The 13,434-nt window shown below is 38.5% G+C and overlaps 1 protein-coding gene across 1 annotated transcript; it reads right to left on the reverse strand.

The window, feature by feature from the left end:
• Positions 1 to 3,609: 3,609 nt before the first annotated feature.
• Positions 3,610 to 12,408, reverse strand: LOC124132352 (thyroid transcription factor 1-like). The gene is made up of 2 exons (XM_046496236.2): positions 11,922 to 12,408; positions 3,610 to 6,650 (listed from the first exon to the last, which is right to left on the reverse strand). Exons 1-2 carry the CDS (start codon positions 12,286 to 12,288, stop codon positions 5,788 to 5,790), a joined length of 1,230 nt encoding a protein of 409 aa, XP_046352192.1. The 5' UTR covers positions 12,289 to 12,408; the 3' UTR covers positions 3,610 to 5,787.
• Positions 12,409 to 13,434: the final 1,026 nt, after the last annotated feature.

A 13,434-nucleotide genomic window follows, 5' to 3' on the forward strand; every position in this document is an offset into this window, starting at 1 on the left:
CATCAGAAACATTTAGGATAGTTTCATTACTATTTACATCCATATAACATTCAACACCTGATGCCAATATACATATTAATGTGTTATCAGAAACCTGGAGATAGTGGCTGTTCTTTCTAATTCATATTCTGAAATAATGGGAAGAAGGACAGTGTTGCACATCATTCAAAACCTTCATGAAAGAAGGACTACTTCAAACAATGTCACTGGCTTCAATCCCCACATTACCAATATGAACACCGTACCCTTTCCTCAGCCACGAACAGCTACATACAGGGGTAAACTACGGCCACTAACTACACACACAGCCTCGTCCTAGGCTAACCAGCATAGTACCCTAGACACTAGTTTATCGGTTCATCGCCTTTGCAATGTTCAATGTAATTGAAATGTTGAATGAAGTAAGCGGCCTAGATCATGTGTGCATAGCCCTTCCCACCCACCCTCTGTACACTGGGGATTGTCAGTCCCTCATCCGTGACGGCTTCAACTCCATAGAAAAGGACACATTCTGAACATCTTGACTGTCACTGGAATCTTCAACTTGAGATGGTTATATTTCGCTAACTGTACAAAAAGGTTACCTTTTTCAAGTAAGGTGAATTACTTCGTTCATTGATTGTTATTGACATTTAACTGTATATGCAAAATATGGAGGCTGCCATATGTGTTAGTTCAACTAATTATGTGCGTACACTTTACACTAGAGCATGTTAAAATAGTTCCTTTAACAGCAAACAAGTTTGAATGTATGTGTTGTTTTATTTAAGGGAAACTTGTATAAGACAAGTTACACATTTTGAAGTTTTTGAAAATGATTATCAAAGGAGAAATGTATTTACTGTGTGACGAATGTCATTGTATATGAAACAAAAGATTTTATATTGAGAGAAACTGTCACAGAACACACTATAACTGTTCTAATTAACATGTAGGTAACCCCATACACACCAAGCTTTGAGCATCATCAAACACACATCACCAAAACTGAATAATGTGAAAACTAATAACGCCAACACCAGAGCAATATTTGTGAAGCAGATCATTTCTGAAAAGCAAAGTTTGAACATCTGTGTCCTTTTAAAACTGCTGTATGAAAACATTTGGAAGTTTCCCTATTTTCCTTCCATAGAAGTTGTATTCTATGGCATGTTTAACCGCTACAAAGCCTCTGTTATACACTGCTATGTGTTCACCTGACCACGTTGGTGAAGATTATATATCTGTGCACTGCAAGACAAACATGGTGCTTTGTATGGAGCTATAGGTGTAGGGAGATAGACAGAGTTGACATGACTGGGATGGTGAGATGGAGATCAACATTAACCTTTACACTGCTGACAACACTTCACTTGTGATATAATTTTATAAGATGCTTAAAAAGCATTTGAATCCTTACAAGCATATAAAAAAATGCTTTTATTTGAATACCCACACTTTGTATTTATACAACACAAACGGGATTCAACTGCCATCTTCTTCAAACATGGATGTATCTATCACTGGAGTGTGTTACTATTCAAGATCATTATTCCTCCGCGAGGTGACAGAACTGGATGACATCATAACTGTACACAAATTTTTGTTTTACATTTTGGGCAGTATTAATACAAAACTACGATTTGGACGTTATATTTGTTATTCTTATTTTATTTCGAACTATCAAACGAACGTTTACCGTAGTTCATTCGTCATATGTACATTCACGTCTGTATCATGTGCATACAGTACAGTCAGTCTGTAAAATCAGTCATTTGGTAAATGGACTAAAGGGTTTAGTTGTTTGCTAAAATGACTGTGACCATAGTCACTGGACTAAATTATTACATTTGAACGTCCTTCAGTTGAAATGAAGACTAAGCTATCTGGCCATTCATGCTTTGACCTAACATCTTTTTATTGATATTACGATATTTCTGATAACCCCTCTGGACCATGAAGCGATCAGTTGAAGTAAGGTTTTGAGATGAACTTTATGAAACGTACAATGTTTACAATGGACTTAAATACCACAAGAAGTTGACTTAATATTTTTACAATTGAAAAACTAAAGAAAATCCACAGTGACATAAAGCAGAGCCTATCCTAGCCTAGCCTAGAAGATCAGAGCAAAGAAGAGCGAACAGAGCAGAGCAGAGCAGAGGCTCTCGTATTATACATAAAACAATTCTAAAAAGAAACATTTGACGTATGTCTTACTCACATAGTCACCAAGCCAGTCCCATGGTGAAGATGGGTATGGAAGGAAGGAACCTATTTAATGCCCCTTGTAAACTGTAATGCTATATACAATCTGATCAAATTCATACAGACCAAGTAGGGGCGATTAACAGGACAATAGAGGCCTCGGCAATACGTTTAATACTAAATACTTCGTAATTGCCAGGTACATGGGGATTGGACCGGAGCAATATAATTGCATACTTGGCAGTGAAGCTACTCTTCCACGCGGGCTGTGGCCTTCTTATGCTCAGTGGACTGGAGACGTTTTCAAAATAATATGCCATCCCAGGAATCTATATACAGGTGCTGACATCTCTATTAAGGACAGATCTTTTTCGGTGTTTAGCGTGTCATGGATGTATTTATGCATACACAGAGCTATAGCTGGATGTTTTGTCATGTGCTGACATTTCTTCATGGAGTAACAAAGACGTATTGTTCAGATTTGAAAGAACAACTAATTTGGATTCTGATGATCCTAGGTTGTAATCAAAGAGGTATATAGATATGAAAATATGTAAAATTGTAAATATGTAAACGTTATCAGAGTAATTACACGTTGTAAGATTATCTATTAAGCAAACAGTCTAAACGATCTTGCAATACTATAACGTACAGTCGTTTACGGGTTTTCTAGTTTCATTAACAACATTGAATTTATTCTTGTGAAAGGATTCTTACATGAGTCAGCGCCGACGTTCATGTTAATAGTTGTAACTGATTAAATTAATGAATTGTAACTGGAAGTGAACACGTCATTGCTGACATGTCCTATGGAGATATATAAAAAATAATAGTATTAATTCCCGCCCAATCCCCGAAAATGTTATAAATTGTTTAACTTCAACTGTTACTGTCAAAGCAAACGCGCTTACTTCTGCCATTCAATAAGCAAATAAGTAGGATTATATAGCATATATAATTGAATAGTTCATTATAACAAATTGTATTACATATCAAACGAATAACTTTTTCTTTTAACAATGGCTTGTAATGAAGACTATGTGTTATAACTACCAGTCTATCATAACTGGTATGAACTTTGGGGGTAATTTGTAAGATGTTATACATGTTGTACTGTGTAATATGACAACGCTAACATTGTATGAGAGACTCGTTGATGGTTTAACAGGGGTTAACTGTCAATCTTCAGGAAGTAAAACCAAGTACAATTGAATAGCGCGTCACTCCTCGTTTAGAACGTAAATAACACTTCATTACATAGACTGGCGTTGACTCATTTCGAACAACTCATTCAATAACGAGCATTCTTGGAACAAGACATCACAATCAGTTTTTAACGAAATATAGTTTTTCCATGATTTTCAAGCACTGGGCTTTAAACCATCGGGACAATGAATACATAAAGAAATCGACAAAGGGAAATTCCACATAAGAAAAATTTATTTCTGAATAACGTTAACCACAGGCCTACGGGCCTTAAGTGGTGAACAAAATATGAAATCTACACATCAAAGGACATTGTAAAGTTCCGCAATATATCGAGAACCTAGCATTGCGCTGGTCCGACAAGACGCCTTATTGCAGTATTGGACACAACGTGGGTAAATAAACCCCCATGTCCGCCTCAATTTAATGACACCAGGATCCCGGTTTATAGTGGGTTGAGAAGGGGGGAGGGGTTGTTAAACTGTTCTAGTTCAACTAGCGCCTGCAAACATGGCCGCTTGAAGGATAGGGTGCAAGAATTGTCCACATACAATTTCTGAACAAACGTAGTAAACATGTTGTCAAGGCAATGTAATGTAATGAAATCTACATTAATAACTTACACGGGTGAATGACAGGCCTTTGCCCATTTATGACATGAACAATATGTGCTAGCACCTAATTCCATTTTAAAGCAAATTTGCTGCAATGTACCACGTGCCATTATTGTATTGATTGTATTGAACTTCCAGGGGTAATCTGTGCAATACATTGTTCTTAAACAAGTTATGACACATAATGATCAAGAATCATATTCATATTTTTTTACAAAAGAAGAACACATAAAATGGATGTGACAATTCAAAAAACCGTGTGACACCACGTGATGACACCAGGTGTCATAAAGACAGTACAAACTATAAATACGTCACACATTGAACCATTATCAACATTACGATATCACAATAACAAAAAAATAATCTTACTGCAACTAATACGATACACAAATGAGGTTTCTGCATAATGTGATCTAGTTGTGATAAAGGATTGCGTATTCACTGTTTCAAAATCACTAAGCTTTGCAAAAAATAATGTTTCACAAAATTGCGACGTTATACACTTATGACGCTATCAACCACGCATGTTTCCTATGACTGTTGATATGAAAGTCAAAAAGAAAATATATTATTTATCATGATCATATTCAGACAGAAAAAGTGCAATAGTTGCCAGGTACTTCGAAACACACTAATCACGCTCCTTTTCCGTCAAATTCTTCCATCCAGATAATGTCTATCAAGACAAAATAGAAATGTTCGCTCCCGCCCTCCCCACCAAGGAATCAAGTGTTTTAATCAATGCTTCTCCTATCAAAGTAAACCCCTCTCGTTTTCAATGTAGCCACATTGTGTTGTATATGCCGGTCGATAAACACTGTTTTCCCACACATTCATGTGACACACGCAACAATGAAATTCATTCTATGTCCAATAACTGCTCGATTAAGCTACCCAGCTCATCAAGTATCGCGAACAATGTATACATATGCCGTGGTTGGTTCTACTCACATTAAGTGTATATTGTAATCTGTTTATAAATCGTCAAATAGAAAGGCAACGTGTTTTGGATTGTCAAACGATTTTGAATAGGTTTTGTTTGACTAATTCGTGTTCTCATTATATCCTTTATAAGGTAAATAACTGAAATAACTTATACACAACATATTTTGATAAAATCTTAAAATGTGAATATCATTCATTCCGTCAGCACCATGAAACATGACAGCACCGTCCCTTTAATCGTTTTAATTTTGAAAATATTTGAAATTGAAATATTGGTAGAAACTCATAAAGGATGAAGAAACATTTATCTTTTGTATTTTATATTGATATTGAAATCTGTGCTCTAAAAAGGTAGAATTTAATAAGAAGGTTTTCAATGAAGTGCTTATTGTTAAGAACTACAGACACTATATTACTGAAATTTCTACAAGTAAAGTGTCCATAGATTGTTCGAGCAAAGAAATAAACGATTGTTTTATAAATATCAAATCTATTTGATTGGTCCTGGGAATATTGTGTAGTACGTTTATATGGTATGGATATTGGCACTGAGTAAACACGATCGCCATTAAAAAAACCTTCATTCGGCGATGCAGCTTTGGTCACAGTTTGATATGACGACCATTAAACGGCAGCAAATTTGCTTTGGAGGAATAAACCCGGTGCTAGGTAGATTGGGAATTTTACGAGCATATTTAACAACAGGAGTATTTGTGTGAGTAAGGGGTTGGAAGGGGAGGGGTCTTTATGACATATGAGACACAACAGTATACAAGAATAGTTCACATAACACCTGCTGCTTATGTCCTTAAGAAGGAAGAAATATATCCAGTTACCAGGTTCTTCCATTTACCAGATACGGGGAAGATGAGAGGGCGTTGGTGTTGATGCCGGGGGAGTTGTAGCCACCCAAGCCGTGGTGCAGCACTGAGTGACTCGATTGAGAGGTCGCTCCAGAGTGAGACAGAGACCCAGAGATCTCCGCTAAGGTCGGAGACCCTAGAGTGTTTGAGTGAGATAGGTTCTTGGCAGTGGAAACAGCACAAGAGGAATGGAGAGAGGTCTGGTGCTGAAGAGAAGGAGACACAGTCGGGTGACTGGACCCTCCTTGACTCTGCTGCTGCTGCTGTTGGCCACCTCCTCCTCCTCCTCCATCGTTGCTCCCAGAACTAGCACACGGTTTCCCGTCCTTCACAAGCACCGGAACAGCCACCCGCCTTGGGGAGGGATTGTTAGAGTTTGACTGAGAAGTTTGGCTGCCACCGTTATTGTTGTTGTTTGCCTGAGCTGACTGGGAGTTTGACGACGATGACGACGACGATCTGGCATTGTTCTGATTGCTGTCACTGCCTGAGCTATCCTTTGTTGTCTGATCCATCTTTTCCTTATCCTTCTGTTGACGCTTACACTTGTAGCGGTGGTTCTGGAACCATATCTTAACCTGGGTAGGTGTAAGGTTGATCATGCTAGACAGATGCTCTCGTTCTGGAGCGGAGAGGTATTTCTGCTGCTTAAAGCGTCGTTCCAACTCATAAACTTGAGCCTGGGAGAAGAGTACCCTTCTCTTGCGTCTTTGGGTCAAAGGAAACTGCATTCCCCTCCCGCTCTGGTCCAGACCCCCAAGGCCAGTCCCCATCCCTCCAGACATGGGCATCGAGGACATAGCACAGGAACTGTTCATCGCCAGCCGAGAAACTGCAGAAGAGGAAGACACCATTAGATATACAAATATGCCAGAATATAAACATTCACGTTCTAATGTCAGCAATAAACACTTAAGAAACGAAATAAGTATATTCCAAGGTATCCATAAAATTGAAAGAATTATTTTTAAGATCATTCATGCACATAAAACTGACATGGGAAAATATAGAATTTTCTTGTACTATCCGTATTTGATATCATCTGAAACTAGAGAAATATATTCTCTTGATGGTATGGTTCTGGTCGGGCGTAAATAATTCCTTTTGTACTGCAGACATCAATAATAGGGCATACATTAGCCCGTAATAGCACTCTATTAGCGTCTATCAATAATCACAACATACATTTATGTTTTTTTATGAGTCAATAGTTGTATGAAGGAAAACTCCACCTGCTTCAGAAATAGTCCAACGTATAAGTCTAAGAGTACAGAACCAATTCAATTCGCTATTCTTTTTGGATACTTTGGAATATCATTATTTCGTTTCTGATGATACTGATTAAAATATGATGTACACCGAACACTTATTACATATAATCTAACAGAAACATTTTCATATCAGTATATGAAAAAATATGTAATGTATAAATAAGGTACATGTGTGTGGGGGGAGTGGGGGTGGGTGTTGTTTGGGGGGAGGGGGTGGGGGGTGGGGGGGGGGGGGGGGGGTGGGGGGGCGTTGAGGGGGGGATGGGGCTGATGGTGGGGACTTCATTGACAGTGTGAATTGGCATCCGAGTATAGAAGATAGGCGGATATGTTTAAGTGCAGTCCGCCATCGCAATCTCTGCTCTATATGGAACAGTACAAAGTAATCTTTTTAACAACTGATAAGATAAATAATCTTATCACATAAAAAACGGTGAATCATATATAAACCTGATTTAAAATTCAAAGCCAATAAAGCTCTACCGATGTAGCACAATACCAGCTTTTTAAATTATTTTTCTATTTATCATTTTTTAAATAATGCTTCATAAAGACAGTTTACGTAACAGTTTATCAAGAAAACGTCATTTACAATATGTTTAACTTTTGTCAGACTACGTTAATATCAGAAAGGTTTGTGTGAAGTATACTCATCTTTCTTTTCTTTTAATCTTGGAATACTGAACAATGCTTATTAACACGAAAGTGTGCATGGATCAACGACATGCGATATGACATTCTCTTCAGAAAAACGTTGCACATCACTTGTTTTCTGACAATGTAGCAACATGCATTGGGGGGTTACAACGTGTTGTGTATTACGCATTTTTACAATAAAGTGAAATTTTCGAACGCATTCGGCATCATATGAGAATAATTCAATAATGTTACTCAAAGATTAAAAGCTTTAAATATTGATTCATTTGACTTTAAATTAATAATTTAAGTTGCCAAAAAGTGTCAAGAATAAAACAGGTAATTAGCCGTTATGCCCACGTCTTTTCCTATTCGGTGTTTGAAGTAGGTGATTTTGGAATTTGCGGTCTAATGAATAATATAGTGACTATTCCATATTCCTCATTGTGTTTTTCAAGATAATAATTCAGTCGGTGCACAAATGCCTTTTAACTTCCTAAAAGAAATAACCCTGCGATTAATATTATTAATGTCTCAAACAATATATTTCGTTTCAGCGAATTTGGAAACGGATGTTAGGATAAATTGAAAATTAAAAGCTTTCAATTTTTTTCTTTATACATAATGCGGGTTTACATAAATACCCCTTCAAACCTGATGAAATCGTCGCATCGCTTCGTATTAAACAAACACTATTCCTTGTCACAAAACGTGTTTCTTAAAAAAACCCGGTCTAATGGTTTTCATTTTAGCCAGGAATGCGGGTGCAGGGAGAGTTTCCGCGGTTCTACGCTGTGGTTTCCGTTCCGAGATTTCAGAAACAGAAAACAGCGTTCGGCTCTGAGATCCGCCATACCGCGAACCTAATAATTCCCAATAGTCAACAATTACCTGAATCAATCGCAAACGTAATAGATTTTCCCATTTTCATATTTGATCTTCAATAGAGGGCATTTTACACAAAAACCTTTAATTAGGAAAATTGAATTGATAATCTGGTAGGAGGACAGATGTTTGATTTTGACCCAATATTAAATCGATTTTACATAATTTGTTTTAAATTGATTGGCCGCTATAGAGCTTAACCGATATTCTCATCTTATGAAAGTATTTTACAACCATATCGCAGACGCAACATGACTGTTTAACATTTTTCACACGTAAAACAAAAATTGTGTCTCATTTTCCCAAACACATTTATTGACCATTCAGTTAAACAAACTTACGACACTCAACAATCTTCGGTAATCATTTGAACGACTCATCCATAACGGGTCTTCCGAGCTATCAAAGGGTGTGAAATGGGTTTCCGATTGATTCATAAATAAAATACACTCTACACAATTCCAGGTGTTCTTCTTAATCTGACGGAGAGAAACAAAACAGTACTATTAGGGGGAAGGTGTGAAAGTTTACGGGGCACCCGGTGGGCTACCCCGGCCCTGTGCGCCTGATCCGGGGGTAATCGCGCACCCAAACAAGTCGTAATGGTTTTAGCGTTTTCTATTCTTCACTCGCGCTCTTGCTGTGACGATTCGCACCTTTCCTGAGTGGCGGACAACGCTACAAAGTGGGGATAATTGGTGGTAATAGCCACGGGCGGGTAAATCCGGCACAGGTGTGGTGTAGGCTGACCACTGGTCAAGACAAGCTTGGACAGACAACACAGTTGGTTATTAATGTCAACTACATGCTTTTGTTATGCGTCACTTTGGGTCATATTTCTGTAGAGGATCAAAAATTATTTTTGATCACATGCAAATATATTTTCCGTAATTAAATTGTTAATTGATAACACTTATATTACCCAAATGAGCTAAGTTTTAAACGCGCTGTGAAATTCATAAAAAAAACCCCATCAAATCATATGTTCGAAAGGTTTCCAATTTATTTGTTTTATATTATGTCCAAATAAATTTTACGCGGGATGTATTATCGTTTTTCTTGTAAAATGTGTGTTTTAGGAAGGTACAGAGAAACAGAGCTTAAAGAAATTATGTAATGAAATAGTATTATTGATATTCTGAACGTACTGGAAATTACCTTTATTGCAATGCATGAACTTCCCCAGGTATAACGATCGTTAAAAGAAGAATGGCGCACAACTGTCGCGTATCGATTTAGAAAATAGATGGAAAGTAAAGAATATTAGACTTATGACCATGTTTATTAACTTGTATACATAATACTTTAAGAATATTTACTTATACAATCAAAAGGAAAGGTAGAAGAATTCCTAATGTGTTTATCTGATTGTAGTCGGATATGCATTAATGGCTATGACACATCGTGCACAGACCGCTAGACAATACGCCACACGAGGACACTACACCGTACAAACAATTATGTCAACACCATTATTTCGCGAGATCCCTTTCAATTTCAATTTTCTTATTTTTCTATTTTTTAAATAATTTTTGAATCGCTGGGGCGTTTTAACCGCGCGAGGGGTCAATACATATAGAACTGTTTTCTCTCAGATATTAATTCTTCTAAAAATAACAATCAACTTTCTTCCCGCGTTTACCATTGACTGTTTTTGTCGCAACAATAGCTTCGATTTTCTTCTTAAAATTGGACGTTTTCTGATGGATAATCAATGAATCCTGGTTGAAAATGAAACCACTAAACCTGCTGGTAGTGACAGTTATCCCCGGGGACCGGCTAAAATCCTCCATGATACTGACAGTAATCCCGGGGGTAGGGATTTGAACCTGGGAGGGGTGGGGTGTCTATCATAGCGCACACCTGTTCGTGTATTTCGAAATTGACAAATTAACACTGATTGATATTTGATAAATATGTTCTCTAAATACAGACACGAATACGCTATCAATAAACCGGATGTATCCTGTGGGTGAAATACACACAGATAAATGAATGACAGGAGCAAGCAATGTATTTGCTGAGATAAACAAGGTGCTGAATATATGACTAGGCTCTCTGTATGATTTCAAGCTGTCATCGCTTCGCTGAAATTTACAACACAATAACAACATCGGTTCGCGATATACGGGGATGCTGTACTTAATTTCACCTCAACGGGTAAAGTTCTGTTCGTCAAATACATGGAATATAACACACTTTCACCAGTCCCATTTCAAATATTATTTTTGATAATAAACACCAAATAAGTTTTGTATGAAAGATCAAAAGCACGAGAACATGTTGTTTTCAAAGACTAAAAATAATTGCTGTGCAAAGAAATTTAGGTTTTGACTCTTAAAACGGTATTAATATAATTCTCAGGTTCGGTGTTTTTACCGTGTTGACTCAACTAAACTATGGAATGAGGCCGAACGACGTGGACTACAGTCTATACAACAAAGGGAGGTGCCGTCAACTGGTCCTTCTAGTTCCGAAGATATTAAATTTCCAGACTATCCAATTTTACGGGAGGTTAAGGAAAATCACAAATTCATGAAGAGTGTGTTCAAACATATTATTTACTTTTGCTTCCCACCAACCGTGTTTGCTTAAAACTGTTATCGTCTTGACGGGAACACTTTAAACATTCAATCATTTTAAAACTTATTAAACAACGGGTAAACGTTGGTGAACTCTGTGGCAGCTACTTTGTAAACTTGGGCGTTTTAGTAATAAATATTGGACACTGTCATTGTGGTCGTGGTGCTGCCTAGTGTACTACTGGCTGTAGTTCCTGGGGGTCTAGCGCTGGTCCAGTCACCCCCGGGGTAGGGGGATGAAGAGGTGAGAGTGACCAACATAACTAGAAGCGTTGTCTTCTTAGATCTCGAGAGCTAGGTAAGAGGCTGAGAGTTGTCGACAATCACTCCACACAAACTGCCAAAATCCCCGTCAGAAACTCAGCTCAGAGAGCAATGCAATCATCAATAATTATCAATCCGATTATATTTAACCCACCCTGGCGACAGGAAAGTTGAAAACTGACAAGAACGCTGGCTATAGATGCACTGTATGTGCAAACAGGATGTCTAACGCTATCATAGACGGTACCCGTTTATCGCTGACAAATTATCTCCTTGTACTTCGCTCTAGTAAAAAGTTGGCCAGATTTCCCTAACGTTGTGATAAACCGTTCATAACACTATAACGGAATACGATTTAAAAACACAAACCCTACTTACACCATTACCTGTGTACAATTCAGTCATAAAAACACACACACACACACCATGAGATATTATTTCGTAAAGAAAAGAGGTTGTACTTACAGGCAAATCTGGGATCCGGGTTGGTACCGTACCATGACGATGTTGAATGTCGGGTGGGGTCACCGTAAGCCAGATCCGACCCCTGGCAGTACTGGGATGGGAAGGATCCTGTGTGGTGGGACAAGGGGGGTACGTAGTTGTGGTAGGGGTTCGTGACGGGGACACTCATGCCCCCCATCCCCCCCATGCCTGTCATGCTCTGTGGGTGCTGGGTATTACGGTAGGGGGTGAGGGGCGGAATTGCCGCCTCGATGGTAGTCTTCTTGTAATTCTCGTGATCCAGTGGTGAGAGTATATCTGTGACTGAAAACGGTGTTGTATGCTTGGGGCTCAGGGACATAGCAGCACTCCACTGAGAAAGCGACATAGAACCGATCGCTCGCCCGGCTCGGTTCTCGGAGTCTGATGTTGACAACTCGTGTGTTATGTGTAGACACTTGGCCACTCAAGTACTACAGTGTAGATCATCAACTCATCTCAAGATTTCTATACCGTCCGTCAAATCCGAGCCGGCCCTACCACAACTCTGCGCACGCGCAAACCGACCAGTAGGCTGCCACCATCGCCACAAGCTCCGCCCACCGCTACAAGGGGATTGGCTAGGTGACGTCACGGGTGACTGATCGACAGGCGAGTTGAGCCATCGCTGATTGATTAATCCAGCGAATCGATAAGTACTGATCCCCGTAAGAAAATTCAGCCACGCTTGAGAAATACAACTGAGAACAGAATTTAAGTACCGAATTCGGACTGAAAGTCTATAGATGGGATACATCTAGCTATACATACCGACATAGCGATTTGGTCTATGGAGGCGGGCCAATGTCAAGTAGCGATTATGAGTCGAAGTCGGGAAACGAGAGGGGAGGCTCGTCGGCTAATAGACACCGCTTAACGACATCAATCAGACAAGAAGAACGATTATTTAATGAACTGGGAGTCGATGAAACTTTTGTTCAGTAATCTATTATGATGGCGTGAAGTTGTTTGTATGTATATACTACCAGAAGTCTAGAAGGAGCGCTTGTAGACTTTTGTTGCCGGGCTGGCACGCAACCGACATTTAAAACCTGGCTTCTAGACAACTTTAGAACTGACTCTATCATTTCTGATATGCAAGGATGAAGGAAGATCTTTGGGATTTTATACGACTGTATTTAGTTCACGTGGAATAGAGAAGTCGGATGGGATGCGATTCAAGAATGTGATAGCATTGCGAGACGTCATACTTATACCAACTTTAGTTGGGAATATGCGTTTTTAATATACATTTGAACAGTTGTTCAAATAATGTTATTCTTTATTTGTAATTCGTCTTTGTTTGATATTTTGTTATTTGAAAGAGATATTTAATCATTTATCTACAGTATAGAAGCATATTGATTGCCTGTGTTTTCATCTGCGAAGCTCAAATACATAAAATGCTGTTTAGTGTCCTTTCAAACATAGACTATGTGCTATTTAATTCGTCTATATTGATATTGTCAGCTGCATAATATGTTGATGCTAATAT

This window comes from Haliotis rufescens, unplaced genomic scaffold (assembly GCF_023055435.1).
Source record: "Haliotis rufescens isolate VD_foot unplaced genomic scaffold, xgHalRufe1.0.p SCAF_3, whole genome shotgun sequence".
In the NCBI taxonomy this organism is placed as follows: domain Eukaryota; kingdom Metazoa; phylum Mollusca; class Gastropoda; order Lepetellida; family Haliotidae; genus Haliotis; species Haliotis rufescens.

Coding starts and splice junctions, on each gene's coding strand:
- LOC124132352 (XM_046496236.2), bottom strand. CDS start 12,288: ATGTCGCTTTCTCAGTGGAGTGCTGCTATGTCCCTGAGCCCCAAGCAT. Junction 6,651..11,921: donor CCCGGATCCCAGATTTGCCT/GTAAGTACAACC, acceptor CCTCTTCTGCAG/TTTCTCGGCTGGCGATGAAC.